Here is a 27,575-nt window from a genome sequence, read left to right as displayed (position 1 = left end):
ATTAGATTTCAGTTTTAAAACAAGCTTGGGATCTATGGGACTTGCCTTGAGAGGATATTGTTTGGATGCTAATCTTGACATTTTGTGGCACATTTGTGGGTGACAGCACCAGACAGCACCTTTCCTTATGCTCTATTTACAGGGCCAATTTAATCTGGCATAACTCAGCTCTGCAAAACCACACAGCTGTCTGACACCAAAGTCAGCGTAGCGCACTGAAAGGCTGGGAGCAAGCAGTGGGAGGTGGAAGGCAGCGACAGACTATTTTTCTGGCAGCACTGAATTTAATACCATGAAACTGCACCTTGAGAAATATGCACCACCACCTCTGCTGGAGTAGCACTCTGAAACAATCTGAGGTCACTGCAGTTACTTCTCAGCAGGTTCAGCTGGGTCTTCAGCTATAGGAGAGGGCATCCTCTTCTACCGCTTCTGCAGTTGCTATGAAATGTCGCCTTGAGAAATACTCCCATAGCTCTCAGTGGAAGGCACATGCAGTCTCAGTGACTGCGTGACCTGGTAACCTCTTATGCTAACTGTATTTCTGGTAAGAGCGCACCTGCAAACCCCTAAAGCACTGGGGATACAACTTCGCATGTTACTCAGTCTCAGCAGAATGCCTCAGGCTTTCATTGTTACACACGACGACGTAATGTAACATTAGTGGACTGACCTCTAACTCTTTCTCATCAAATGTCTTCAGCAGATGTTGTGGGATTACTTCATTAAATCCCTTCTGTAGCGCCAGAAACTGAGCTTCAATTCCTCGTAAAAATCGCCAGTTTACATAAAGTCTGCAAGCAAGTGCAAATTTGGTTTGTGAAAGATGTATTCCAATACAATAAACCTGCAATTTATCCAGCCAAAAAAAATGGCCTTACTGACAGGAATACACACAACAACACTCTTGCACTACCGCTTAGGAAAAAACCCAACAACATAACACCGTCAATTACTTCAAATAACTAGAAGTTCCTCCCCACCGTAGGAAATACAAAAAATTTTGGAAAGGATATTGATGTACCTGACATATTCCTTTTTGTTTTCCTCTGTCACGGGGATGCTTTTGCCATTGGGTTTCAGTTCATGTTGAATAATTTCCCCATATGCATTGTGTTCTACACAAAACGTATGGTCCAAGACTCCTGTGATATCATTCTCACTGGTGGAAAAAAATAAGCAAGTGACTCAGGGAAAACATATTCTGCAAATATATTACAGCCATAATATATCTGACAGACATCACAATTTAGTTTTTCAAATTACTGCTTGGAAGCAAAAGGTGAACATACATTTTTACTATGTTGTATTTTAAAACCATTATCAACGTTTCAGTGTTATATTTTAATAACATGTTACTGTTAATAATAGGCAAAACTAATAAATTAAAATTTATGAACTGAGCACTTTACAGCTCAGTAATAATTTCTCTCCCCCCTCAGTATGTTAAGCCTTTAAAGAAGCTGAATTGTGCAAGAAAGGTATTTCTTAAATCTGCCTGAGCAGGAGATCAAAATATACTTTGTTTCTTTTCAACTGGATTTAGGAACATTATCACATATTAACGGAGACAGAATTCTAACACTGTAAGATATAATAGACAGTACATACAGTATCCAGACTAAGCTGTTATGAAGATCAGGGTCAACCAATTCCATATCATCCAAAGTAATTGGCTTCCCTAGCAACTGCTTATAGAAAGGCAACGTGAAGCCCCCATCAATATAGTGTCCGTGAAACACAGCCATCCCCATTATCCGTCCAACAAAATGGAAATATGATAAGTGTTCCTAGAATTGAAAGAAGAGATTAAGCCATTCAGGTAAATAAGACCTCCAGGTTATATCTGCTGAATATGAAATAAAATTTCAATACAAAGAAAAGAAAAAAAAACAACCCAACCATCCAGAGCTTTTTGGTTTGTTTGGTTTTATACACAGCACATGGAGTATATTCCTTCCAGTCCAGAAGTCTTACTACTAAGAATCAAAATAAACTTAATTTCTCCCAAAGGAAACATAAATCGACATCTTACAGAAAATTAAGAACACATTTGAGAAGTTTCTTTGATCAGTACTAAAAAGAAATTATCATATTATTGCACAAATTCAGTCTCTAGCAATACTAATGTGAGAATTAGGTTCCTAAGTCTAGAACAATCTCCAGATGTACTTAATTTCTAGTCAGAAAACAATCATTTACAGAACTCATGTTACCAGTCATACCGGGTTGACTGCAGAGTCTGGGTTGATTTGCAGTGTATAGATATCATCTCGGGAATATTGGAAGAGACCGTAATATGGATTCAACATTTCATGTGACAATAGGTAGAGCCACTCCCTGAAGAAAATAAAGTAATTTGTTGTGTACTTTAGACAAATGCATGCCTACACTGATAATCTTTTCAAAATAGTATGACTTTTTAAATCTTACTGTTAAACATAAATGTGAAGCAAGTTATCCCTGAACATGCTTAGATAAGGCTGAAATCAGAATTATTTTCACTGTCTCAGTAACAGCACAGCCCCTGACAGTTGACATATTTCCCAGCTTTCCAAAATTTTTCTCCAGGTTACTTATTTCCAAGAGAGTTTCTGACTGTGATTCTCCTTCATCCATTACACATTAAGACAAGGCACTATGTGTTCTACTGACTACACTACAGAGATGTTTGAGTCAAAGCTTTTAATATAAACCATCTTCAGGTAACGGACATATTTAATTAAAGTTTTAATTACATGTTCAGAAATCAGTAAATAATGGTCTAAGAATTGAGAAAACCGTAACGACTTTCTAGCTTGGTCTTCCTGTATTCACGTATGGAAGATGGCAAAGGCTCCACGGCATACAGACTAGAAACAAAACCCATGCCAAAAACCACTAGCAGATACTTTGGAAAATAGTGCACAATAACATCTGTAACTTCTTTATTTTAAAGACTATTATTATCATCAAACAATTAGCAGTAACTGATGCAACAAGGCTGTTTTACTAGTTATGGCTAATTAGCATGTTAAAATATTTAGGAATGGATGAAGTGAAAACTCTATCGGCCATTCGCAAACTCATGAAGATATATGCAGTGTAACAGCCTAGGTCCCAGAGGTTACATGCCGTACACCAGCTACAGATGCAGAAGATGGGCTGTTTGGGAGCATCGTCTGTACTTTGAAATGAATACTAATGGTAAAAAAATGCAATGCAATGCAAAAGATGAATACTCCTAAATGAGTCAACACTCATTTAGAGAAAACAGATCTACGTGCCAGAGGTGGGGAATGTTTTCAGTGAAGTAAACCAGCATCTGTGCAATTGGCCTACAATTCCTAACAGTATTTTAAGAGTATCTTCATATAATCAATAAATGTCACTTTTTATAAGCAAGCGAAAACTAACCTCAGACTACTAACAGACTTTAGTTGCCTACTAACTGCTAGTTTTTAACATTTTGCTTCAAACAGTAGTGATAATTTGCTATAAAGCATATTTTTTTATCAAAGTTCTGCCACAAAGCCAAGTATCTAGCAATATAAATTCTCAGATACCCAAGCTTTATTAACCAAAGAAAAATGCAGTAATTTCAATAGATACCAAAAGCCTGTCTCACATGATAGATGTCTGATGCGATCTGTAACAGGCATTTTGATTTATTTACAATAAATTAGTTCTTTTTTGATGCAGTTTTCCCTTTAAAAGACTCTCTGAAAATATATTCTTTTGACATACAATCTGTTAGAGAAACAAATATAAATAAGAATAATGGAAAAAGAAACAGGGCTGATACAAGGCTGGTTTAGGATTCAAAGCATAGGTGTGGTTGGTGGGGCTGGGGTGCAGGGGAAGAGACAGAGGAGAGACTGTTTACCTGGCAACACCTCCATAATCAAGGCCTTCCTCCCCACGAAATTTTATCATTAATCGTTTCCACAGGTCTTTTGGCCTCATCTTCATGACTTGCCTGTAGGATTCCTGTAAACACATAACACTTTATTTTATTAACTGCTGTTTACAGACAGGAAGCTACTACCGTTTATTAGAAGTGAGGGGAGTCTCAGACTCCAAGTCCAAAGGGGATACTATTAAAGGGGATACTGTTTTCCTAGATGTTAACCACTGTTCCTCAAATCACAGACTGTTACTTAGTTTTCTACAAACGTGATAGCACTTGTCAAATAAAACAGATACCTGAGAAGAACCCCTTTCTGTTAAATTTCCAGAGGTGTACAGCGATCAGAATATTCTCTCTCTCATTCTCACAGAACTTACAAAAAATTAAAATCTGTGTCATTAAACTCCTTTTGTTTTGCATAAAGGCTCACAATTTTTATAGTCTGAAAACCCAAAAGTGGAGCTTCTACTCTGGGTATAACACGTGCAAACCTTCAGGAAGCCTCTTAAGAACAGAAGCATCAATGCCATCCCAGTAAATCTACAGAATTATTCCTCCATCAGTAAGACTTCACCAAGAAAACACAAAAAGAAAGCTGAAAGAGGCAAAACAGATGCTATTTTTTTAAAAAGCATTAAACAAAAAAGTCTAGTTTTTATTTATGTCCAGTACCGGTGCCTCAATCTTTGGCTTTGCAGAAGAGAAGAGGTAGGTGTGTCTGGGACCCAACATGCTCAACTTAAGTTTTCAGAACACGAACATAATAATTGTCACCGCTGTACAGCAGCCTTTCCTCCCTTTCTTTTTTAATTGATTATGAAGTGATTTGACTGTCTCCAAAGGGAAAACCAACACAATCTTTCTTGGCTGGAAAAACTCTGACAACACAGTGGGGCTATCAAGTTTATGGGTGGGGTAAAAATGCAAGAGGGATGGGTGGAATGGGTGATAAAGTTCTCAAGAAGACAGACTGTTCTCCAAAAAAAGACAATGAATTATAACTGTGTTTAATTAATTCAGCAGAATTATTCTGCTGAATAATGTCACAAAATAAAATGCAGACATCCCACTGTGGGCATCTCTGGTCATTCAGAAGCCTAGACAATTCATAAAATTGGTCTGATTCAGGGCAGGGGGGAATCGACCAGAATTGAGATAGACTCTAAGTAATCCGAACTCCAAAGATGAATGCTATTCAATAGTAATTTTACTTAAGTTACAATAGATCAAAGATCATTAATAATTGTTTGGTTTTCAATTTGTAACATTCCCTCTGTAACAAACATTAGCGTTCTTATATTCAATGAAGAAGTGAGACAGTATCTTCAAATGCATGAAGTACTTGGACTCCTTCCTCAGTCCCTGACACAGTCTGTACATCTCCAGCCACAGGGAAAGCTTTCCTCATTTTTCTTCTTCTTGACAGGGTAAGTACATCTACTTTAAGCACACAACTGTTCTTAACATCCCTTTGAAATGCTTCCTCTTCCCATTCGCCACCCATAAAATTCCAGCTTTAACTCCCGACTTCAAGATTTCATCTAACTGAACGACTTCTTCAAACAGTTACGAACAACCCTCCTCCCCTTCCCTCAATGTTAAGAAGTGGGTCAAATTCTCAAATTACCTCAAAAATCTCTTCCCTGGAGACCTCAATACGACAATGGCCAGCTTGAGGTTGCTGCTGTGACAGCTCTTGCCTCAGGATCTTGAGTTTCTGCACTAGGTCTCGCTTGTACCTTGGCACAGTCAGACACTCTGCCTCATCTGGAAGCTGACACAGGGACACTACCTGCTGCTGCTGCTGGTGTTGCTGATCTTTAAGTTGATTCTGGCGGCTAGAAACAAACACAGCTGTTTGCAGATATTCAAGTCATAAGTCCCCTATTTTCTTCAGACGTTTCTTAAAGGTTAAGTCTTTGTAACTAAACTACTTTCAATTTACTATGATTATTACTGTGATTATGCTAAAAATGTCCAGGTCCAGTAAAAAATAAATTCAGGGAGATTTTATCCTGACTAAAGACATATGCTTCTGTCTTTCTTGGCAGCTATCAGTTGTTTTTAGGGTTTGTTATTTCTATTAGTACTACTCCACAAAGTATGTAAAAGGTTATAGCACTATATAATAAGGTATTATCCATACAATTTTACTACTAAGCTGCTGACACTGAATTTCTCAGATACCATTTCCATATTTCCTTTGCATGTTTTGCCTTCCTCCATTTTAAAATTCAGGGATCTGCCAAACACTATGCCTCTAATCTACAGGCAATACCATAGTCTGTTTTAAATGGCTTGTCTGAAAAAGAGTAAGCTTACGAAAAGATGTTTGTACTGGCAGCTTGGCAAGGACCTTGTCCCTTGTACCTGGCCTAGTCTGGACCACAGGAATGTGGGAGTTCACATGTAAGTAATTGGCACAGATAAACAAGTATTTTTACTAGCAATTCTAAGAGATTTTGTAAATCTAACTTCTTACTAGGAAAACTAAATTAATCATGTTGCAGAGATGTCCTCTCTTGTGTCATTTCTTGTATACCGTGGATATTTTTGTAGCTTTTCAGTATGGCATTTCCAAAAAAACCAGGATAAAAGTTATATTTTACCTAAACCATGAGAAGAATATCTCTGTGTGGAACACATGAAAATACCCTAAATTTACTGGATAAATAAGAAAGGTTACAATTCAGAATGTTTTCCAGTGGAATGTTAATAAATTAGGTTTTTTCAACATCAAAGACAAAAAAATATTAGATGGAACCAAACACAGTTTTAATACACTTTAAAAAATTTCAGCCTGTTGTCTGTTTTGAAACAAGGTCTAGTAGAAGGCTGTCCTGGCCAACCAAAATTCACCTCCAGCAGGCTTTTACCACAGGAACACTCAGAATTGGCAATTAAAAAAGGGGTGGGGGTGTTCCCAGTTTGCCTTGTGGTTCTGACAGCTATTCTGTTATTTGCAAACCTTCTATTTAAAGCAATTTTGCACAAAGCACCCTCAAGGGAAACTAACACCAGGTGACCAGGAAATCTTTATCAGTACTCTTACAAGCCTAACATTTAGAAACCCCTGCAATGGCACACATTGTAGATCACTTCAGCAATAACTCAAAGCTTAACATTAATACCTCTTTACTGCTGGGCTCTAAGCAGGGAATAATGCACAGAAATCCTACTTTGTTACTATGCCCCAGGATGCAGAACTTCGGAAGTTAGCTTAATCAATTTTGTTAGTTTCACAGTGTTTTGTTGTTTGCTTCTGTTGTTTTTTTAAATAAGGCTACCTTAACTTTATTCTCAAGCTGATCACACTGGTCTTACAATAAAATACAGTTATTTTAAGACATTCCTGAGAAACCAAGTCATTGCAATAATTTAGACACACACTCCATGTGGTTCCAGAATATGGTTCTATGTCATTTGTGCTACATGCGTGGTACTTTCTTTTCACTTGTGCTTAGTTTCAAATATGGATCTTGCTTAAACTATATTTACTTGACACACAAATTAAAGCAAAATCATTGTTCTGTCTTCTGAACTTTCTAATTCCATACAGATGAGCATCAGAAAATATTCCTTGTATATGCCTACCAGAGAAGGTCATAATTATAAACTAAAGCGAGCATATGTTCATACTACCTTTAAGAGTAAAAACAACACAGTCCCCTAAATGCAAAGCTAGTCAATATCAGTCTTAAAGAAAATGTAATCTCTGAAACGAGCATGAACTTAAGATCTATGCATCAAATTAAACCCATCTAAAATAGGGCAGTACTAGGAGGAGAAAAAATAAAATGCCATCCTCCATATTAGACTAAAAATAATCAGTGCAGTATTAGCTAAAAAATCTGCAGTGCTTAAAATAATTAAATCTAATTTCTTAGTTTGTTTTCACAGCTGAATGACTATGATTCTGTACAGTGCTTTACAGATATAGCTAAGTACTTTTCAGTGCCATAACTATCAAAACCTATCACGAACTCTTGGCCAATATTTTAAAACAGAACTGGGTAACAAGTTTGATTATTTTCATAACTTATAATGTCATCACTAGAAGAACAAACTGCTTTACTTAGCTCCATAGAAAAGTCAGTATCACTGAGAGTAAGCTTTTTATTATGCCTTTGAACCTAAAACACTATCACACCCATCCCACCCAAATACTAAACTTATTTCTCAGATAATTTACAAAATGACAGGCCTAAGGCTAACTACATTTCTTTCTTTTTTTTTTAAGAATAAATAAGCAGGTGGGTTAAGGGGCGGGGGGCCTTTCACATATCCTGTTTGGTACAATAAAAGAATAAACACCAGAAAAGATTTATCAGGCAGCAGACTTTGCTGATGACACTGTTGGTTGAATTTCTGAAATCCTTCCCTAATAAAAGACAGATGTACAAATGAAAAACTTAAGCACCCTGTAGTAGTACTTAAGTTTAAAGAAATGCAAAATGGTTCTGCGATTCTGGAACTTGAAAGTAAAATTGGATTTTTCAGATAAAAAGCTAGCTATGTATCTGTCCTCCATGATACATGTAGAACTAGCCACTATGACCCTACTGCCATTTAAAAATAAACCTACCTGTGAAGGACAGTTTTTCAAACATAGTCCAGTTAACTGACTTTTCTACAGTTTAAGAATTGCACTGTTGTAGCTAAGAGGGTGTGAAGTTTTTCTTTGGATAAAAATCTAAATCTGAATTAATTTAACGAACTTTTCTGTGTACCAAACATGAACATGCTCCTCCACTGGCAAGTTTTTTTCAAGAGCATGTTCATTTGAAAGCGCCAATCTAAATTCAGCTAAAATTGGTAGTGATTTGTTTTAAATTTAAAAAAAAAAAAAAGAACCAAAAGCATCTGGATGATGGAGGCTTACTAAAGTTCTGTAACATACACGTATATAACCAATGATTTCTCTAACCAAAATACATACCTGTCAATATTTAGACTCTTCTCCCTCTGGGGGTGTTAAGTTCAAATGTATATTGGGCAGACAAAGGCTAGCCAGCTTTTATGTATTACACAAGATATGTTGACCTCCTGGATATTACTTTCCATTCCTCCGTTTTGTCTTTTCAGTGCTTGTTCCCATTATTCTTTCTTTTCTTCCCAATGATTCACTTCCTTAAAAGGACTATTCCTCTTACTCCTTGCCCAGGGCTGCATGTCTTTCTATCTAACCAACTCTTCATTGTTTCTTCCACTTAACACCTACTCAATACTTTAGAGGTGTTTCCCAAGAGTATGAAAAGGTGTGAGTATAAGAAACAATAGAGCCAAACTCCCAAGTAGCTTGGACAAACTGATAGCCATGACTACGCAAAAAAAAAAGAAGCGTTTGTTTCCTTTTTGGTTTCCATTTTTAGTAGAAAATTCCCCAGTGTGAAATGAATGCTTAGGGAATAAAAACAAGAGCCAGAATCCTTTTGAGTTTCCCCTTCTCTTTTTAAAAGTGCAATATGAAAATGTGGTATCAGAACACTAAGGCAGAAAAAATACAGTTCCTATTTAATTTTATTCTTCTGGTAAAAAAATCTGCGTTAAATTATTGGGGTCTTATTTTGAGAACATCTCAACTAGTCTTACTCTAAAACTGAAGATAGGAGCTGAATTATTTCTCCTTTATTCCAGGAGAATAGCTGGGCACTTGTGCGCCCTTGCTTAACTCATCAGTATTTCATACTACTGGCTACTGAATGTGACCTCATATTTTAAAACAAGTAGTCCATAACTGAAAGTAGTATGATGTATAAAGAAAAGGAAAGAAAGTGTCTCTCGCTGTCAGAAAAAATTTTATGGGCCAATCTTTTCTACCGGACAGCGCTTGCTCCCCCCCCTGCTGCCCCCAACTCCCGGCATCACAATAGCCACATTCCTGCCTAAATGCTGCTGGAGATTTTTTTTTTTTCCAAGAACAATCAAACCTGTCTTCTTTGCTGTGTAACAGAGTAAGTTGGTAGTGTGTTAAAGAACACCGCTACTATACTTTAAATACTACTGAATGGCAGAATACATCTTGGTATAAAATCTAGCACCCCTCAAGAGTCACTTTCTTTCCTCTATTACACTCAACATGTGCCGGAGACTTTAGACTTACTTTAAGACTAAATGCAAGTTAGCAGATAGCCGTGGATCTGTAAACTGCGTTGTCCTGTTGTTATGGTCAACAAAATAAACTCTGCCTGTTGCTGTATTTCGGATCTCCCATCCAGGAGGCAGTGGACCAAGCTCTTCACAATTGATGTTGCTAAGATCCCTGTGAAAACAAATATAAAATGAAAAATACCTCAGCATTTGGCCTCCGAGCCAAACAAGCGTAAATGTAACAGAACAATTCCATGAAGTCTGAGAAAATGTATTGTTTCAGAAACTTGATTTGTTCAGCTGGAATCTCTACTCCCAAGGTGCAAGCCCACTAAAGAAAAAACACACACCCCAGAACACATGCCGTGGGGAAAAAAAATTCTTATCAAATAACTTTCATTTTTACAAACTAACTTCAGATGTTAAATTAATACAGGCTTAAAACAAAAATAAAGACCATTGCCATATTTGCCAAAATGGAATTGCAGTTCTACACCAATTCTGTCAGAAAACATTTTTAAAACATTAGTCATGTAAGGAACTCTGAATCATACTTCAAAAACTCCTACAAAACAAAACTATATTTCTGAAGAGTTATACTTTCCACGAAGAATTACGCATGGGATATGTGGGTATGCCACAGGCGGTTTTGCCCCGAACGCCCAAGTGCTAGTGGGAAGCAAACAGCTCTCTAACAACATATTTCAAATAAAGTATTATATGAACAATGACTCAGCTCGGCACAGAGCAATGCAGAGATAACTTAATGGGTCTCAAGAAAATTCTGCTGAAATTATGAAGATGTAGATTAATTCTGGAGGTTCACCGAAAGCAAATACCAGTCTTCGAAAATGTACACTTACTGATTTTTCATGTATATAACTCACACCTCAGATACCTCACAGTGTCAAGTGCAGCTCTTTTTAAAGGTGTAAGTCTTCAGATCTCCCAGTATGATGTGAGTTGGGGAGAGGAAAGAGCCGAGAGGCACAATGGCTAAAAAGATGCCGTCCGCCGGGACTCAAAAGGCTGAGAAGCCACTAATGGAAATACAAGGCTCTGGAATTGAACTTCTGCCGATATTACCCATATACACACTGCTGCTGAACTGTAGGGCTTATTTTTGTTAACTAAATGACTGTGGCATATTAGCGTAAAAATACAATATTCCTTCGAAATGACATAAACTCTATCCTCATGCAAACAGACAAATTTTGTTCTGAGACACACTCGTGCAGTTTCTGTTGCCACACCTAAAAGCAGTGCTAAGTTAGATTTTGTACAAAACTATTACAGTGCAAACTTAAGGATTAGATCTTAATATAATTTTTTTAGAGTAGTTTCTAGTTTTGTATAGTACACAAGACATGGGAGCAAAGACTTCCTAATGCACAACCGCCACCTGTATCCCACTCAAGTATACAGATAATGCATCAAAGTATATTCTTGTAACACAAGAGCAGTAATAAAAACAAAAGAATCATTCGAAAATGCAGTGAACTTATGGCCATGAGGCACTTCATCCTTCCCGGGATATCCAAAATCCACTTCCATGGGAGTGAACACCAGCAGCAACTGACAAAGTTGCTACAGTTCTCATAAATGCCAATACTAGCTGCCAATTTCAAACTACACACACTGTTTTACAACATCATCCACAGACTCTAGGACGCAATCATTTTCAACAGGATTTCTTGTTTTTTTTTAAAAAAACAATCAGAAGCTAACAATTTCCCTGTTAGTCGTCTTTCTTTTCAAACACACCAGAAATAATCACGTGTACAAGCACGTACAATATGTACACGTGTGTATCGTGTAAATAAAGACACTAAACTAAAAGGACACTTCAGATTTATTTTCTCTTAAGTGTTGACATAGCTGCAACAGAAATAGCAGTTTGAGTATTTTAATCACAGGTCAGTCTCTCTCACTTCTCTATCTGTTTGCCCCTCTCCCCAAAAATCTTTCCCATTTATATGCTGCTAATGAGATTCTTGAAAGCATCTATGATTGCTCTAGGAATATCCATGTTATAGCATTATATAGAAAAGAAATATTAATTTCTGCTCTGTAACAGGAAACCTGCTGTAAAAAAGCTTGTGCCTTTTTAGATGTTTGCTACTATACTCAAATGGAAAAAAACTCCTTCCTTCCCCCCCTTCCTTTTTTAAAAAAGGCCCAACATCCTGGCACTTCGAACACAGCTCACCATTTCAGCTTCCAGGCTTTTTATGAACCAGTGTCTCCAACTAGTTTCTTCAAAATGTACCAAGTTTCCCATTCCTTGAGTAAATTACGTTTGGTAGTCTGAACATGGGACAATAATTCTCACAGACAAGTAAATTTAAGTTAATTCGATGATGAGACTGTAGTTCACTACAAATAGCGTGACTAAACATACAAGGGGCATCCACTAGATTTTCCAGGTTTTCCCCTTTGTCTGCTCCTCCATCGAAAACGACCACATTTGTCTAGCCTATTTGTCACAAAGTTTGTTCTTCATAAATACATGCTCAGGTCTTGTTAACTTCCAGAGCCTGAATTAAAAAACAAAACCAACCCAGTTTCCACTGAAGCATCTTGATAAATCTAGGTTTTTGGAAGTGCTCAGAACCCTCTTTTTGTTTCCTTATTTTGCAGAGTATTAAAACCTGGACCTGGCTATAATTCATATGCAAGATCTAGAATCAGTTAACTATACCTGCTTTCAAAACATCACTAATTTATTTCTTGATTCTCCATCTTTGCATTAAAATATCAATTTGAAGAACTGAGGAAAAGAGACTAATTTATTTTGATGAATGACTTGTTAAAATGCTATATTAGGGACCAAGAGTCAGAAATATAATACCAGACAGAGAACTCCGAGGACAGTACTGGTTAAACTATTTTGATTTGACACCTTAAGGATACTTTCATCATTTTCTTACCTAGGTACTCTTGGATCGTGCCACGTGCTAACACCAGTCTGAGTATGCAGAAAATAGACCTGACCTTGCTGAGTCGTCCTTTGCTCTGTGAAATCAAGATTAATTAATAACTATAAGAATAAAAAATGCAAAAAAAAAAAAAGACTCACGAAGACTGATTTCCCCAAACTACGGAATCAAAAGGATCTTACATACGAGGAGAAGACGCAACCCATTTTCCCAGTTTCTTGGGAGACCTACAATTAAAAAAAATTAATTTGCATACCATATCCTTCAGGTAAATCGGGAGGAGTGTGCAAGTGTGTCCTGCTCATGTAATTCCTGTGCCTCTGTGACCTGACTCTCCTCTCCGCCAGCCGGGGATCTGACGACTGCCCGCAGGTCGCACCGTTCGTTCCTGTAATTGGAGTGTTCTCGTCCACAAAACAGCTCAGCGGTCTGCCTGGACTGGAGTATTCAGACGCTGGCCTGTGGGGGAAAACATGAAAATTGCGTTGCTGGCTGGACACAGGGCTACACAACGCGCTTTACGGAAGCTTCTTCTAGGGGCTCTCGGGAAATCTTTGTGGATGGCAGAACTGAGCAGCTGACTTGTTGAGCAGGATACCTCGATGATGGGCAGAAAGCTTCTGTTCTGTGCTTACTGGGTTCACCCCAGCGTAATTAGTAAACCTCCTCACCTATCTTAGGGTCTGACCTGACACTTAGTATACGATGCTGCAGGATCAAGATCATACCAAATGCTCACATGAGCAGTTCCCACCTTAACCAGAGTGCTGAGAGCAAAATTTTTCTTTCTTTCTTTCTTTTTTTAATTGAGCAGCATACAGGCCAAACTTTCTCACCTTGTCTTCATATGGCTAAGGAAGTGATCAGACCTTGTTATTCCTTTTAATTTTTAAGGAAGGTTATTAGGTGAGGATGGTGAAAAAGGGCTAAGTAAGATAAAAAACAGTTGCTCTTGAGAGCTTGACTGCAAGAGGAAACATTGAATTATGGGGTTTTGTATCTCAATGCTGCTTTCAAAAGGATTTAAAATGGGTTAAAGGGGGACTGATAAGGATGCAGGAAATCCCTGAAACAAATTATATATTTTGCATTTGTTTTTCTACTGTAAAAGCGTATAGAGCTTAGAACAGGTATTTTAACATACCAGGAAAAATACAGATAGGTAACTTAAAAAGCTGTTCAGTACCTTCACTCACATGAAAACTGCAAATATATATCAGAGTTGGCAGCGTTAGCAGTACAGATTATTTTAAGTCAAACATATCCATACAGAGACTGGAATAATATTTATTGAGGATGGAAGAGACAGTCTGCAGTCACAGACGGTCTGCAGAAGAGTCTGAAAAATATGCACTGACACTGTTTACAATTCAGGTAACAGCAAAACTGGTTTGAGGAACAGCTTCGCAACACGCATCTATGGTTATTACAAGAGGTGATCATAATGATTTCGAAACATGCTCTGTAATGATCAGCTTTAAAAGTTCTGGATTACACGGTCATAGCATGTACATAGACAACGTCTGTCAGCTATTCATGATCTCTTTTCTTCATCCCTTACGATGTCTGCACATTGTAATGTCTGTATTTATAGAGTTCTACCATAGCAGCTCTACAAGAAAACAAAGATGCTAGTATTAGGGGAGGAAAAAAACCTAGTCAGAATGTTCTTCTGAGTTAAATATTAGGCAGACTGAAGAAGTAGGATGCTAGAGAAGAAAAGCATACAGCATTTGTAGAGTGCCTCAGAGGAATGCTGAATATCCCATTAGAGCCACTTAGAATCACTTGTGCTCAGCACCCCTGGTCAGCAAGCAAGCTTCATCACATGCACAGTCTCCTAAATAATTTCTTACCGTGTTGGTCGCTCCCACTGAGTTGTTCGTGTAATATGATTTAAATACTGGATCCTTCCAGAAGCAGTCCTCCGCTCCTCCCACCTAGAATTCAGACATTGAGAGATAAGGCAATGAGTGGTATTTCCAGGAAACCAGGGCACAAAATGTTTCCAACATAAATGCCAACTCAGGAAGACTTACACTATTATGAATCATGTTAGCTGAACAAGGTAACAGGAAACAACTGAAAGTTCAACTCAAAACTGATTTTACATATTCTTCCCTTGGAACCATGCGTATCATTAACAATATCACACCTTCATGTTCAATAACTATTTGAATTCTAATTAAATCCAAATAGCCACATAAAGAAACTTCTTGAAAACATAATGTTTAATAATGCATTTAACTTTTTTTGACCACTGATCCTAGGTAAGTGCTTTCATAGTATCTTAACGCACTACTTGCTTTCATTAAAAAGTCACCTTCAAATAACATGACTTTTTAATTATTATTACTTTTGCACTCCAAAATACATGAGGCTATACAGATAGTTTTGCAGTTACACAATTAAGTAAGCAATATTTATACAAGGAACATTTTGAAGTGAAAATTTAAAAGCATTTTCAAAAATGTTTTTGACTTCTCCAGACTCCAAATTAACAAAAGAATGCTGTTTAGGACTTAAATGATAATTTATGTTTTAAAATTCATCATCTGAAAAATCAGTTTCTCCTGTCTTTACCTGCCAAGAATCACATTCAGAAGGTCTGTGTTTGCTCTGAAAAAGTTGATGACAGCACCAGAACCTAAAACAGAGCATTTTTCTGTATTCGCAAAACTGGTTTAGGTGTTAATGATGTCATTAACTCTCACAGGGACAAATCAAAATCCTAAACCCAGCCTTTGGCAGGTAAATACAGCAAGAACTCAGGCTCCATTACCTTTTCCAATCACGTTTTCTTTACTATGATTTACGTGGAAGAAAAAGTGATCCATTTTTATAATAGTGTATACCTCTGCACAGCGCTGCAGAAGACAGCCAGGCCTGTGTGTTCACTACCTTGCTACAAAACTGCTATATGGATGAAGTCAGTTTGCTGGCTGTGATTTAACATTATATTAGTTTATCAGTTCTATAATTTGAAAGACATATGTTTTCTTAGACAAGTATATTTTCTAATGCATTTACTCATGTATGCCACCTCCCGTTTTCCAAGAAGAGACAAGACAAGGGTCAAACTATTAACTATTCTGTGTAGCCTGGCTGGCTTATGTCCTGCTCTTAAATCCAAAACTGTAGAACTCTGAGTGCGAGAATAAAAATAAATTAACCTATTTGTACACTGACTTCTCATTACTGCAGAAGTCTGTTGTATGAGCTGTATTTGTATTTACACCACAGTACAGTGATGTCAGCTTACCCATCTGGTAAGTCATTATCAAATAACCGACTGCAATCCACAACTTGTCCTCCTGTGCCTATTCGGTCTCTGGACTGAAGACTTACTATTAAGATAATAAAAGAATTATTAAAGATATGACATCTGAATGCAAATTACAGTTATATTTGAAAGAGAAATGGTACAACTTGGAGGACTAAGCTGCATGTTCTGGATATTTTTTCCCTTCCCACAAATCAAAGAACATTATACAGAAACAGTGTATGTTTTCATACACATAATTCTCTACACATTACTTCAAAAAAGCTAGCTTGAAGAATATGAATGCAAGTTAAGGCAGAAAAAGAAGTTAACTCTGAAGCTGTCATTAACTTTTCTCCGTACGAGACGGACTGTGACACAGCGGAGCTGCGTGGCTTGTCTGACGGCAGCAGGGTGGCTAACCTCACACACGGCGGGAGAGCAAGCGGGATGGTGCTAGCGCCAGGCTTGCACTGCTAACGGCAGAACCGCTAATAGAAAGACCTAAAATAAGAAAATCCTGTATGTTTTTGACTCCTTCATATGTATTTTGTGTGCGCGCGGGATTCAACACACGCACATACAGGCGCACACGCACAAAACCAGGCAAAACTGAACTGCTAGAAGCACTACATGTTTGGTTTATTGGCTACTTTCAAACACCAGTGGTAAGAAGTTAAATGCAACTCTCACACAAAGCAGCGCTCAGCACCCTGAAAAGCCCTTATAGCCCTCAGCAAAACTGTATTACTTTTTAATTTTAATTTAATTTTTTTTTTTTACATGATTCATTGTAATGGATATTTATGCCTGAAGCTTTTGTACTACAGTTATGAAAACAAAGATTTTTTTGGGCAGCTTTTGTACCCAGTATCATAATTTGAAAGTGTCCGATCTGGTAATTTATGACACTTGTGTTCCTGCGGGGTTGGGGGTTTTTTTTGATGTTTTGTTTTGCCTTTAACAATAAAACGATTACTTAAAAAGCTAGATACGTGCTGTGGCACACATTTCTTGAGGTGGCACTACTGTATCTCTGGACAATTGCCTTCAAGTGCTACGAAGTGAAATAAACTTACAGACCTTAATCTAGACACAATCAAACTTTTGTCAACATCACAAAGTTACAAAAAGATGTAGTAGTACTGGCAATTTTTGCCAGAGAGTCCAAGTTCTCAACAACAACAACATGTTTTGAAGCTTAGGATTTTGGGCCTTCAACAGACCAACCCAGGGAGCCCTGCAGTACCTGCTTGCTTTATTCCTCATCAATATCAACTCCTCATCTTCCACGAACACTAATGTTACAAAGCAACTTCTTACAGCGAAAGACACCTTAAATTTAATTTCAACCAAAACAAAATTGTAGATGATCGGTTTATTCTGCAACAAACCCACACATTACAAGTTCACATTGTTGCATGTAGGCAAGGTTTGGCAAGCAATACACACAGACAAAAATGAAACTAAACAAAGGCAATTACCTCCTCTTTGCCTATGTGAGGACCAAAATTTGTGCACGGCTTCATTTTGTAATGAGTAAGGACTCATTTTTTCTGCACCGCCACATCAGAAATAAAATGGTGGCACAGAAGAGAGCTGCAAGATTAAGACACAGTTCAGGTGCCCTTTGCATCCACTACTCACAAGCGTCCCCTTTTCTTCCCCCCTTTGAAGATAACCCCAGGTATTTAAGATAAAGATCCCCTTGCTCCCTGTCCCAAATTATGCCTTCATAACATACAGATCAAGTGCACAAGTGGGTAAGGTTATCATCTGCTGAAGGTATCAATTACATTTTAATATTGTTTTCCAATCTTGCATAGCCTCTTAATTCAAGCCAGTTTATCACTAGAAGGACTGAGGGTATAACTTATTCTATCCTCTTACTTATTTTTAATGAAGATTTCTCCACCATGTAACTACTGCAACGGAATTATCTAGTTTTACTCTGGCTCATTCACCCATTCAACAAAATTGCATTAGTGAAGAAAGATTAAAATATAAGGAGATTAATAACAACAATTTCAATTAAAAAAAAAAAAAAAGACACAGGAGTCTCTGGAATCTTACCAAGGATGCATTAAATTAAAACACAGCCATGACTGAGGAAACCTGACCTTTCTGATAACAGCGCAAAGCAGAACATACAGATTTGTTCTCGGTCTCTGCTGTAACATGACAAGCTGTGTTTTTTCTAGGTTCAATGCACAATCCAGCAGCTCCTGCTAATTAGGGACAGCCCCAGCAGCATGCCAAAAGAGTTAACACTGCTTTGGCTATACCACTTTTCATGATCAGGTTAAGCCAACTGGTCAGTCTAGTTTATGCCCACGCTGCTGACTAGTTAACCTCTGACAACTAGTTCTCTCTGAAGTGTATTTGCCATGCCCACATTGCACAGTATTTGCCCCAGGCTTCCCATCTGGCATCCCAATAGCCTTGAGACCTTTCTGCTTTGGGGTGGGGTTTAGGGTTTTGTTTTGTTTTGTTTTTTTTTTTCCTTGTTTAATTAATGCTAGCATTCTCAAGTCATGATGACAAGGAGCATACTCTGGAGGGCAGCATGAGCGCATGTCACGGTGTGAGGGTACAGTCCCTGCTAGTGTCATGCCTGAAGGACTGCTGTGGGCAAAGTGGATCTCTGCTGCCTGGAGCAGACCCTGAACAAGCTCTCCTGTCACCTGAGCTCAGTTTCCTCTTAAAAGGAACCCCACAAACAATATCGCATGCATACAGCATGGATGATCAGGGGACCACTCTACTGGAGCAAACCAAAAAGCAAACCAAACTGATAACACACCCTAGAAAAATGACTGTTTTATACTTTACTCTTCTGTGCAAACTCACATGGAAAATTTAATATTCAAGAATGGTCTGAAGTGTCAGCAATGCACTTATGACTCTACATTTCTACCATCATTTGACTCTCCTGTGCCACCTCACTCTTATCTTAATACTGTGCAAACACTTGCAGATCAGATGCTAGACAGATGGTTAAAGCAACATAAAGAGGTAAAGTCATAGGTATTATTCATCAGAGCACTTCGAGGAAAGCAAACAAATGCACTGAAGCCCTTATTTGCTATTTCAATAGTTTTCCCTGGCTGACAAAACAAGAATGTGCTTGGACATTACTTGAACTAAGAATGGAACATAACACTGAGCATGTGAATTCACTTTCCTTTCCCCCATGTCCAAATATTCTCATTAACATCTTGCCATAAAAATAAAGACCTCCTTATCCTGACCAACTTTTTTTTTTGACTTCTTAAGTAACCTACTAGAAACGCTACCCTCTGAAACAACTTACAATGCACCAAAAAGAGAGTGTTTATGAAGTTGTTTGTGGATACTTGTTTTTCAATTTGCCAGCTTCTTTTCAGTTCTTAAGTCATTTAAGGTTTACGAGTTAGCGGAATGACAAAGCACAGTTACCAAGATTGGTGACAGACTTGTTAATAACCAGTGAAAACATAAAATGAATTGACCAAGTCATCCCAGACAGCAACTCACTCCTGTTACAGCAAGATGTTTTACCCTTTCACAAAACCTACAGGAAGCACAGCTTTGCTGGAACTCTCCATGGCCAAGAAGTTTGTAGTCAGTTTTTCACAGGGAGTTCAAGGCTCAAACTGTCACCATTCTTTACAGTGAAATTAAAAACTTTGTAAATAAATTTTGTATGATGTATGATCTTATCTGTTCCAACACTTGTAATAATATTTGAGGGGGTTTGTTTCAGGTTTTTGTGGGGTGGTTTGGGTGTTTTGTTTTGTTGGGTTTTTTTAATTCTCTACATGCACACTTCTAGCTTGAGGTCCAAAAGTCTCTGGCCCTACACACTGAATTTGAAAAGAAAAAAAAATTCAAGAGAGAAAACTGACATCTAGGAAGGGTATTTCTATAGCTACTATTAAGCTCCAAGAGAACTAAAAGATAAAAACCTTTACTTACCTACAATCTGTCCTCTAACAGTATCATTGTCATTTGGCCCAAGCTTGCACAGATCCAGTCTCTGATCTATGAAACAAGGACGCAAAGCATAAGTCATACAGTATTTTGCTGCCTTTGAAAGGTACATTGAAGTACCATCAGAACAAAATTCTGCCTAGTGTAAGATAGTTAAGACTTCAAGAGATGGGGGAAGGGAAGCAAAACTAAAAATCTTCAGCCAAGACTTCATTTTTCGTAATTTTAAATCAGAAAACAAGACTAGAGTACTTTTGCTTTAACATTTTTCCTACTTCACAAAGCTCTTTTGATGAATAGGAAATGACATTACCCTAGATTGGATGTCTAAAGTGATTGTAGGAAGTATTTTGAACTCTCTTCCCTTGTGAAGACCAGCCATTGTCATAATGCACTTCCAGTTCAACACTCATATTAGTACAGCACAGAGCTAACCTGCAGCATCAATCCATGTGTTCCGCACTAAATAGGTAGAACTTCATAAAACCGAACAAAGCGCAATGCACTGAAACACTGATCTAGTGACAAATATTTAAAAAGGAGAACTTCAGTTATGCCTTTATCGCCAAGGAGCCTGTTATTGAAGGTAAAATCGCAATGATTCTCTACCAGCATGTCACTTTTTCCTTTTTTAAATTATCTGTATAGCCAAACACTACTTTTCCATCACAAACAGTGCACCTAATTTTGTTCAGAAGTAAATGGCACCCATTAGGATAATGGGAAAACAGCATCTTACATGTTAATTAACTTTTGAAAAAGTAAATACAAAGTGCTCAAAGTGTTATAAAGCACTTAATATCTTATGACAAAATTTACTATTGAATTTTGAAGGCCCATTAATTTTTAAACTACAACTTTGGCTTCAAGATAGCTTTACCCTTTCGTTTACCCCTTAAGACTTGCATTTTTGAAGGTAATAAAAAGATAATTTGAAGGTAATTAGAATCTGTCTTCCTTTGGAATTCCAACACAGCAAAGCTCAGTCTTGACAATCCACAACCAGACTGCAGCACCGAAGTTACCGCTGTCTATGGTAACAGGGCAAAGGAGTTGAAAAGCCAAAGGTAAGTTACATTCTCCAACCTACTCATGCTACCCTCAGCCACAAAACACTGTTACAAACTACCAAACCAATTGGAATATACAAGCTTTATAAAAACCAACAAAAACCCAATTAACTATCACTCTTCAAAAGTCTATTCATGAAAGAGAAGAAACTCTATTCTTTAGCTTACTTACAACCAGTGTCTTTAAGGCGGTTGATTGCGTTTGAAAGAAGTCTCACACAACCCAGAAAACCAGCTCCCTGCTTTTTATGAATTTTCTTGTGATTCCACACACTGATTGTTATTGAATCCGACTTCCCAATATATCTGAAAAATGTGGAAAAACAGTACTGTGAATGGCACTTACTGAATACTTTGAAGATGCTCCAGAAATCACCTTGGGGAAAAAAAAGACTATCAACCATTACATTAAAAATTTAACACACACTGTATCAGCAAGAGAGAGTAAGTCATCTTCAGAGAAGATATACACATTATACTTTAATGAAAGCATGTCTTATGAAGGCGTTTACTTGAATACAAACTAATCTAAAATCCTGATTCTGGAAGAAGACATTCACGTGAATCCAAAGTCTACGGAAATCCATTTAAAACGGTAACATGAACAGACTGTGGGCTGGCCCGGTGACCACATCTCTTCAAGCAGCTACAAACATGCTTAGATTCATGCCTATGCTCAGCCTAACCAAAGAGAATGGCAATGCTTGTGGCAGCATGTGTTTGTGAGCAGCGCTAGCAGGCAGAGCGGTTCAAATGCCAGGACAGAAACTATCAGTTTAGCATCCTTTTGCAGCACTTCATCTGCCGCTGCTTTTCAGGCTACTCTTCCAACCACCAGCAATGCAAGTCACCCTCACCTAGAGCTCTTCTGAGCGCTCAGGGAAAATATAAGGCAAACCTGGTTACACAAAATCTTTGGGAAGCTAATTTACTAGTAAAAAAGCTTCAGAAAGGCCCTGTTTATAACATACATTACATATTACGAATGTGACCAATTACAAAAAGTTCATACAGTATTTTAATTGAGATGTGCCACATTCCCCTCCTGCCCCCTGCTCACACGTGGACTGCCTCCTCGCAGCATTACCATGGAAATGCTTTGCAAAACCTAGATCTGCATTTCACCGACTTGGGGAAACCTGGACCCTATAGGCTATTTTATTTTTGCTTTTTTGTTTGAAACTTTGTTCTTCAGAAGCAATTACTTTGTGAGATAGTTTTTATTTTCAAAACTTTCAGAGGACAATTTCAAAACACCTAAGATAAATCAGCTATTGCCAATACTGAATTATTAGTTATTTCAAGTCGAGGAAAATGAATTTGTAACTATGGCTTAGATCCCAAGAACTGCTTGTAGTTCTCCCTTCCCAGACCACAAATTCTGGCCTTCTGCAGTTTAGTTCCAAGTGCTTTTTTTTTTGTTTGTTTTTGACAGAAAACTGATCAAACTCAACTGATGTCTAAATACATCTCCCTCATTGACTGAGACTTTTTTTTGCTTTAAAACATCTTAATATTTTCATAAAGATAGAAATGATACTGTCAAGGTTGGCAAACCAAACAATTGAACTAACTGTCATGGCTTAAAATTACAGCTGTGATCAGGTAAGTTCTCAATTAACACTTCTCCCATTTTTCCTTTTCCAAAAAGCAGAACTTTGAGAACTTCTTTTTCCCACCTGCAGACAGGGACTGACCCAAGAAGTAGAAGACAGAAAAGCCTAACCATAGGCACATACCCATGAGCATGGTTTAAAATAACCAGTGCACATTTTAAAAAACCAAAAAAAACAAAATAACAAAACAAAAAAACCAACCAAACAAAAAAACCCCAAACCTCCACACAACCAAAACAAAACACAAACTTCACACAAAAAAACCCCAAAGTTTTTTGAATAGTAAACTGATTGCATAATATAGGTCAGATTTTTGGCCTTACAACCTTGACAATGACAATTTTGCATAAAGAAACGAGAGATGAAGATGGGTATTCACGTGCATAGTTGCAGTCTACAATGTTTCATGTACTTAAAATAAATTCTTATGAGAACAATTAGGTGCACTTAAAAATAAAGACTTATCATGACCTGTCTTGAATTTTCCAGTTTTCCTTGTTGCTTTAAAAAAGTCAAAGGTATATGGTTAAACACAATTTCATAACAGAACAGTTTGAATAATATGTAGAACAGCTGAATATACAACACAGTTTCCAAGAATTACTGTAACATTTCAGGGTGAGGTTCTCATGGTTGAGATGCAGACAGTAAGCCATCCATACCAAACAGGTGAGGACTTTATATTACTACTATAACCTACTCTGATTTTTGCACCAGAAAACCTGGCTGATGCACACATTTAAAGGAAATAAGCAAGACAAGCTGCATTTTCCAAATAAAAATGTCATCTTTTTTTTTTTTTCCAAAGGAGGAAAAGAAATAGTTCAGTAACTGCTAGTTGGCTTTATAGCAAAATGTTTCATCTGTATTTCTGCATAATTTCAGGCATGAAAATACATGGTTGCATTTAGAGAGTGACGGTAGGACAAGTTGACATTTCCAATTCATTTGGTGGATAAGTTACATTTGTTTGACATCATCTGGCAATAAAGTTCCAACATAAAAGCCTGAACTAGGAATTTTATTTGTTATTAAAAAAGAATGTTCCAAAAAAATAAAGGGGGGGGGGGGGGGGAACAGAAACAAAAACCACAAAACCCTCATTTTGTTGGATGCCTCTCTCTTCTGCCTCATAATTAAAGTTATTGGAGGGGGTTTTTTGTTGTTTGTTTTTTGGGGGGGTTTTTTGTTTGTTTGGTTTGGTTTTGGGGGGGTTTTTTGTTTGGGGGGTTTTTTTTGTTTGTTTTGTGGGGTGGTTTTGTGTTTGTTTTTTTTTATTATTTGTTTTGGGGTTTTTTTTGTTTTTTTTTTTTTTTTTTACACTACCTTATCAGCAATATCTATTTGACAGCTTCAGTACTTCAACAGAGATAAAAGGATTAGTATTAATGAAGTGGAAACCTGAAAATTCAATTTCCATATAAGTTTTAACTCCCGTATTTCCTGAATCTGTAAAATTAGGGCTCTGGACAAGAACTGCGTGTTCAGAAATTTTAAGAAAAATGCCTACTCTTAGCACTTCCACTTCTGAACAAAAATCAAGTACATGCCATACTGGAAACCTCTAAAATATTTTAATCAAATTTTAAAACACAGGGACAATTGTTACTTTGTCTAAATAAAATTCTCTTTGCCAAGGTGGTATTTCCTTCTGAGCCAATATACCACTCAGGAAGGTTTGGCATCAAGTGACTTTTCATCCCCATGGCATTATATACACTTTCCCTGAAAAGTTCAGCTTGGTAGAGAAAAGCAGAATGAAGTGGGGGGGGGGGAATTCCTGAAAAAACACACCTCTTCCTGATCACAAGCCAGATGTACTCCCTCCAGAAGGAGAGAAAAATGCAACACCAAGAGGTACGAACTCAGGCTTGGAAGCCAGGAATTCCCTATTTCTAATCCATGCTGTCACACAGACTCTTTTTATGACCTGGACAAACTACTTCGGTTGTTTCTCCACTTTCCCATTTCTGAATTTTTTCTAATACAATGGTAGTGTTATACTTTGAGATATCAGCTGTTTTCAGATTGGGGGAGAAGAGGGTGCAAATAGCCATAACAAAAAATATCACCACCATTTTTTCTCTTCTTTCTTCCTTCACCCCGACATTGCTCTCATCTCTGGTAGCAACTGAAGGGTGTTTGAGCTTCTGGGATGGTCAGAAGAGAACCAGCCAGAGGCTGTGGCTTAGACAGGAACACAGCATAGACACGTGGCACTGACTGGCTGCTCTTTTCTCCTCCCCAGTGCTACCCAGCCCAATGTTGAGCTGAGCCTACAAGACACCATAAAAGCAGCTGCACCAAGCAAACACCAAGCAGTGGGCTTCCACTCCAGATGCTCCTACCAGACCCACCTAAGAAGTTCAGCAAAGACCTGTATGCCTGATGTGCTTGAGCTGGAATGGTGAGATCTGCTGATAAGGGCCAAACGTGACCCAGAAATGCTTTCACCCTAAATGCCAAGGGAATCAGCTTCATCAAACTGGTCTAAACAACGAAGAAGGCAAAGCTGTTGCAAGGAGCTGTTTGACAGCTCTTCAGGAGTCTAATCCAGGATGGGATTGCCTAAGCCAGCACTAAGCAGAGCTGTTCAGTTTTGGGCCCCTCACTACAAGAGAGACATTGAGGGGCTGGAGTGTGTCCAGAGAAGGGCAACGAAGCTGGGGAAGGGTCTGGAGCACAAGTCTGATGAGGAGCGGCTGAGGGACCTGGGGTTGTTTAGCCTGGAGAAAAGGAGGCTGAGGGGAGACCTTATCGCTCCCTACAACTACCTGAAAGGAGGTTGTAGAGAGGTGGGGGTCAGTCTCTTCTCCCAGGTAACAAGTGATAGGACGAGAGGAAATGGCCTCAAGTTGTGCCGGGGAGGTTTAGACTGGATATTAGGAAATTTTACTTCACTGAAAGGGTTATCAAGCACTGGAACAGGCTGCCCAGGGAAGTGGTTGAGTCGCCATCCCTGGAAGTATTTAAAAGACGTTTGGATGAGGTGCTTATGGACATGGTGTAGTGGTGGTCTGGGTAGTGTTAGGTTTACGGTTGGACTCAATGATCTTAAAGGTCTTTCCCAACCTATACGATTCTGTGATTCTGTTGCCTTCTCTCCCCGAGAAAAATCCAGGATCTTTAGCAATAACTAGGCAAAGTAGAGTTGGAGGGTTGGGGGAGAAAGGCAATTCTGCCAGGGCAGCGCAGAGGCTTGAGAATGTGAAGGCACCAAACAGAACTAGAACCTGCAGTGAGGAGATTTTGGGAAGAGGACGAGTTGCAGAAGTTGGGTGAGGTTACATTTGAGAGGTATAACAAAGAAGGAGAGCAACAAGTCCATGCTAGAGCCTGGGGGTGCAGATTTGAAGGACAAAGAATAAAGATGGGACCAGGAATAGGTTTTGGTGGAGACCATGGTACAAATATCTTTCAGTGATAAATAGACCATATGACTTGCTATGCCTTAAGGGCAGAGGCTGCTGGGGAGGGCTGGAGTAGGGTACAGGGCACAGGTGAGCATGGGAAGGCTGTAGGAGAGATCTAGGCTATCACAGAACAGAAGAAAAGGGAAGGAAGAGAAAAAATGGACTTCTTAAGTTTCAGAACTGCTGGTTTAGGTAGTGTTTAAATGCTTTGAATGCAAGAAGGTCTGTAAATGTGTTAAGTATGGTTATTCAAAGCTTTGAGGAAAGGCCTTAACAATAGGGAAAACACAAATAAGACTGAAAATAAGGGGAATACATCCAGGGCAAGCATGGTATTTTACTGACATTAAACTGCATCCAGACAGCAACTATTTGGCAATTTCTTTCTGGAAAGTCTCCCAGACTCCCCCCCCCAGACACACACCCATCTAGGCTGAAGAATCTAAGCAACTAACTAATTCAACTGCTTCCTTTCACGCTAACATCTGAATTAAGAATCACGTAAGGCAAAAGCAAAACCTTTTTTGTTCTTTATAACACTGCAGAAGTCTTTTCAAAAAAATCTTATACAACAGAATATCTATTATGCTGAATCAGGTTAGCAAGCCACAAAATTCCCTTGGAATTAGCAACTTGATTCAGACATTATTGCATAAATACATCACAACAGATCCATCTTACTGTGCAATTAGCATATGCCATCACATGATACATGAGACTGTTAATTAGCAGCAGCGTTAACCTGTTATACAAATTCCAGGCTGGGGACACTTCCATCAGCCCAACGCAGCCAAGAGACAGTTTTACTGCCCATAAGCCTACTACAGTTATTTAAAAACCAACAGAAATCTTCATGGTAGGAAAAAAAAGCTGGATTTTTCTTTTAAAAAGTTCTACATAACGGCACCTTCCTCTGGTTCAATTCCTACACTGCGCGGTGGCAGGAGCAGGCAAGCTGCCACAGACTCCATCTGTTATGCTTGGTGTGCAAAGCATTTCCTGTAACAGTGGGAGCGTCATAAGGCAGAGACCAGCGTTCCCATGCAATGGTGTGTTGTTAGGGTAAACATTAGGAAGTTTAAAAAACCTATTATTTTCAAAGGATGAGAAGAAAGATTAAGTTCTGTAATCTATGAGGTTTGCCATCAGGTGCTTAGCAGTAGGATGGTTACTATTCCTACTATTCCCCGCCCCCCCGAAGTTAATTATCTTACTATCTGGTGCAGGTGAAAAGCTGAGACCTGGCACTGGGTATATTACAGTAAAAAGTTACCTTAAGGTAAAAGCCAGGCAGCGAGTTGTTGTATCAAAGAGATCTGATCTT

The 27,575-nt window shown here is 38.2% G+C and overlaps 1 protein-coding gene across 6 annotated transcripts in view; it reads right to left on the bottom strand.

Moving 5' to 3' along the window:
* The window catches only part of SMURF2 (SMAD specific E3 ubiquitin protein ligase 2), a 68,699-nt gene that overhangs the window by 7,242 nt on the left and 33,882 nt on the right, over nucleotides 1-27,575 (bottom strand). For 5 of the 6 annotated variants that reach the window (XR_012045429.1, XM_072881633.1, XM_072881634.1 and 2 more), the window contains exons 4-16: nucleotides 21,395-21,528; nucleotides 20,138-20,203; nucleotides 16,181-16,265; nucleotides 14,775-14,858; nucleotides 13,175-13,377; nucleotides 12,910-12,994; nucleotides 9,993-10,151; nucleotides 5,517-5,727; nucleotides 3,866-3,969; nucleotides 2,226-2,340; nucleotides 1,612-1,790; nucleotides 1,025-1,162; nucleotides 674-794 (exon numbers count right to left, since the gene is read on the bottom strand). Coding sequence is in view for 5 of the 6 variants with exons in the window: in XM_072881633.1 (XP_072737734.1) it covers nucleotides 674-794; nucleotides 1,025-1,162; nucleotides 1,612-1,790; nucleotides 2,226-2,340; nucleotides 3,866-3,969; nucleotides 5,517-5,727; nucleotides 9,993-10,151; nucleotides 12,910-12,994; nucleotides 13,175-13,377; nucleotides 14,775-14,858; nucleotides 16,181-16,265; nucleotides 20,138-20,203; nucleotides 21,395-21,528 (1,684 nt within the window). In the remaining variant the exon portion in view is untranslated. Of the gene's footprint in view, nucleotides 1-673; nucleotides 795-1,024; nucleotides 1,163-1,611; nucleotides 1,791-2,225; nucleotides 2,341-3,865; nucleotides 3,970-5,516; nucleotides 5,728-9,992; nucleotides 10,152-12,909; nucleotides 12,995-13,174; nucleotides 13,378-14,774; nucleotides 14,859-16,180; nucleotides 16,266-17,664; nucleotides 17,780-20,137; nucleotides 20,204-21,394; nucleotides 21,529-27,575 lie in introns of those variants that run through there. The other variant, XM_072881636.1, reaches the window with a different exon arrangement.

This window comes from Ciconia boyciana, chromosome 16, assembly GCF_034638445.1.
Source record: "Ciconia boyciana chromosome 16, ASM3463844v1, whole genome shotgun sequence".
Lineage (NCBI taxonomy): Eukaryota > Metazoa > Chordata > Aves > Ciconiiformes > Ciconiidae > Ciconia > Ciconia boyciana.
The sequence above is the reverse complement of the archived record's forward strand: the minus strand, read 5'-3'. Positions and strand labels throughout refer to the sequence as shown.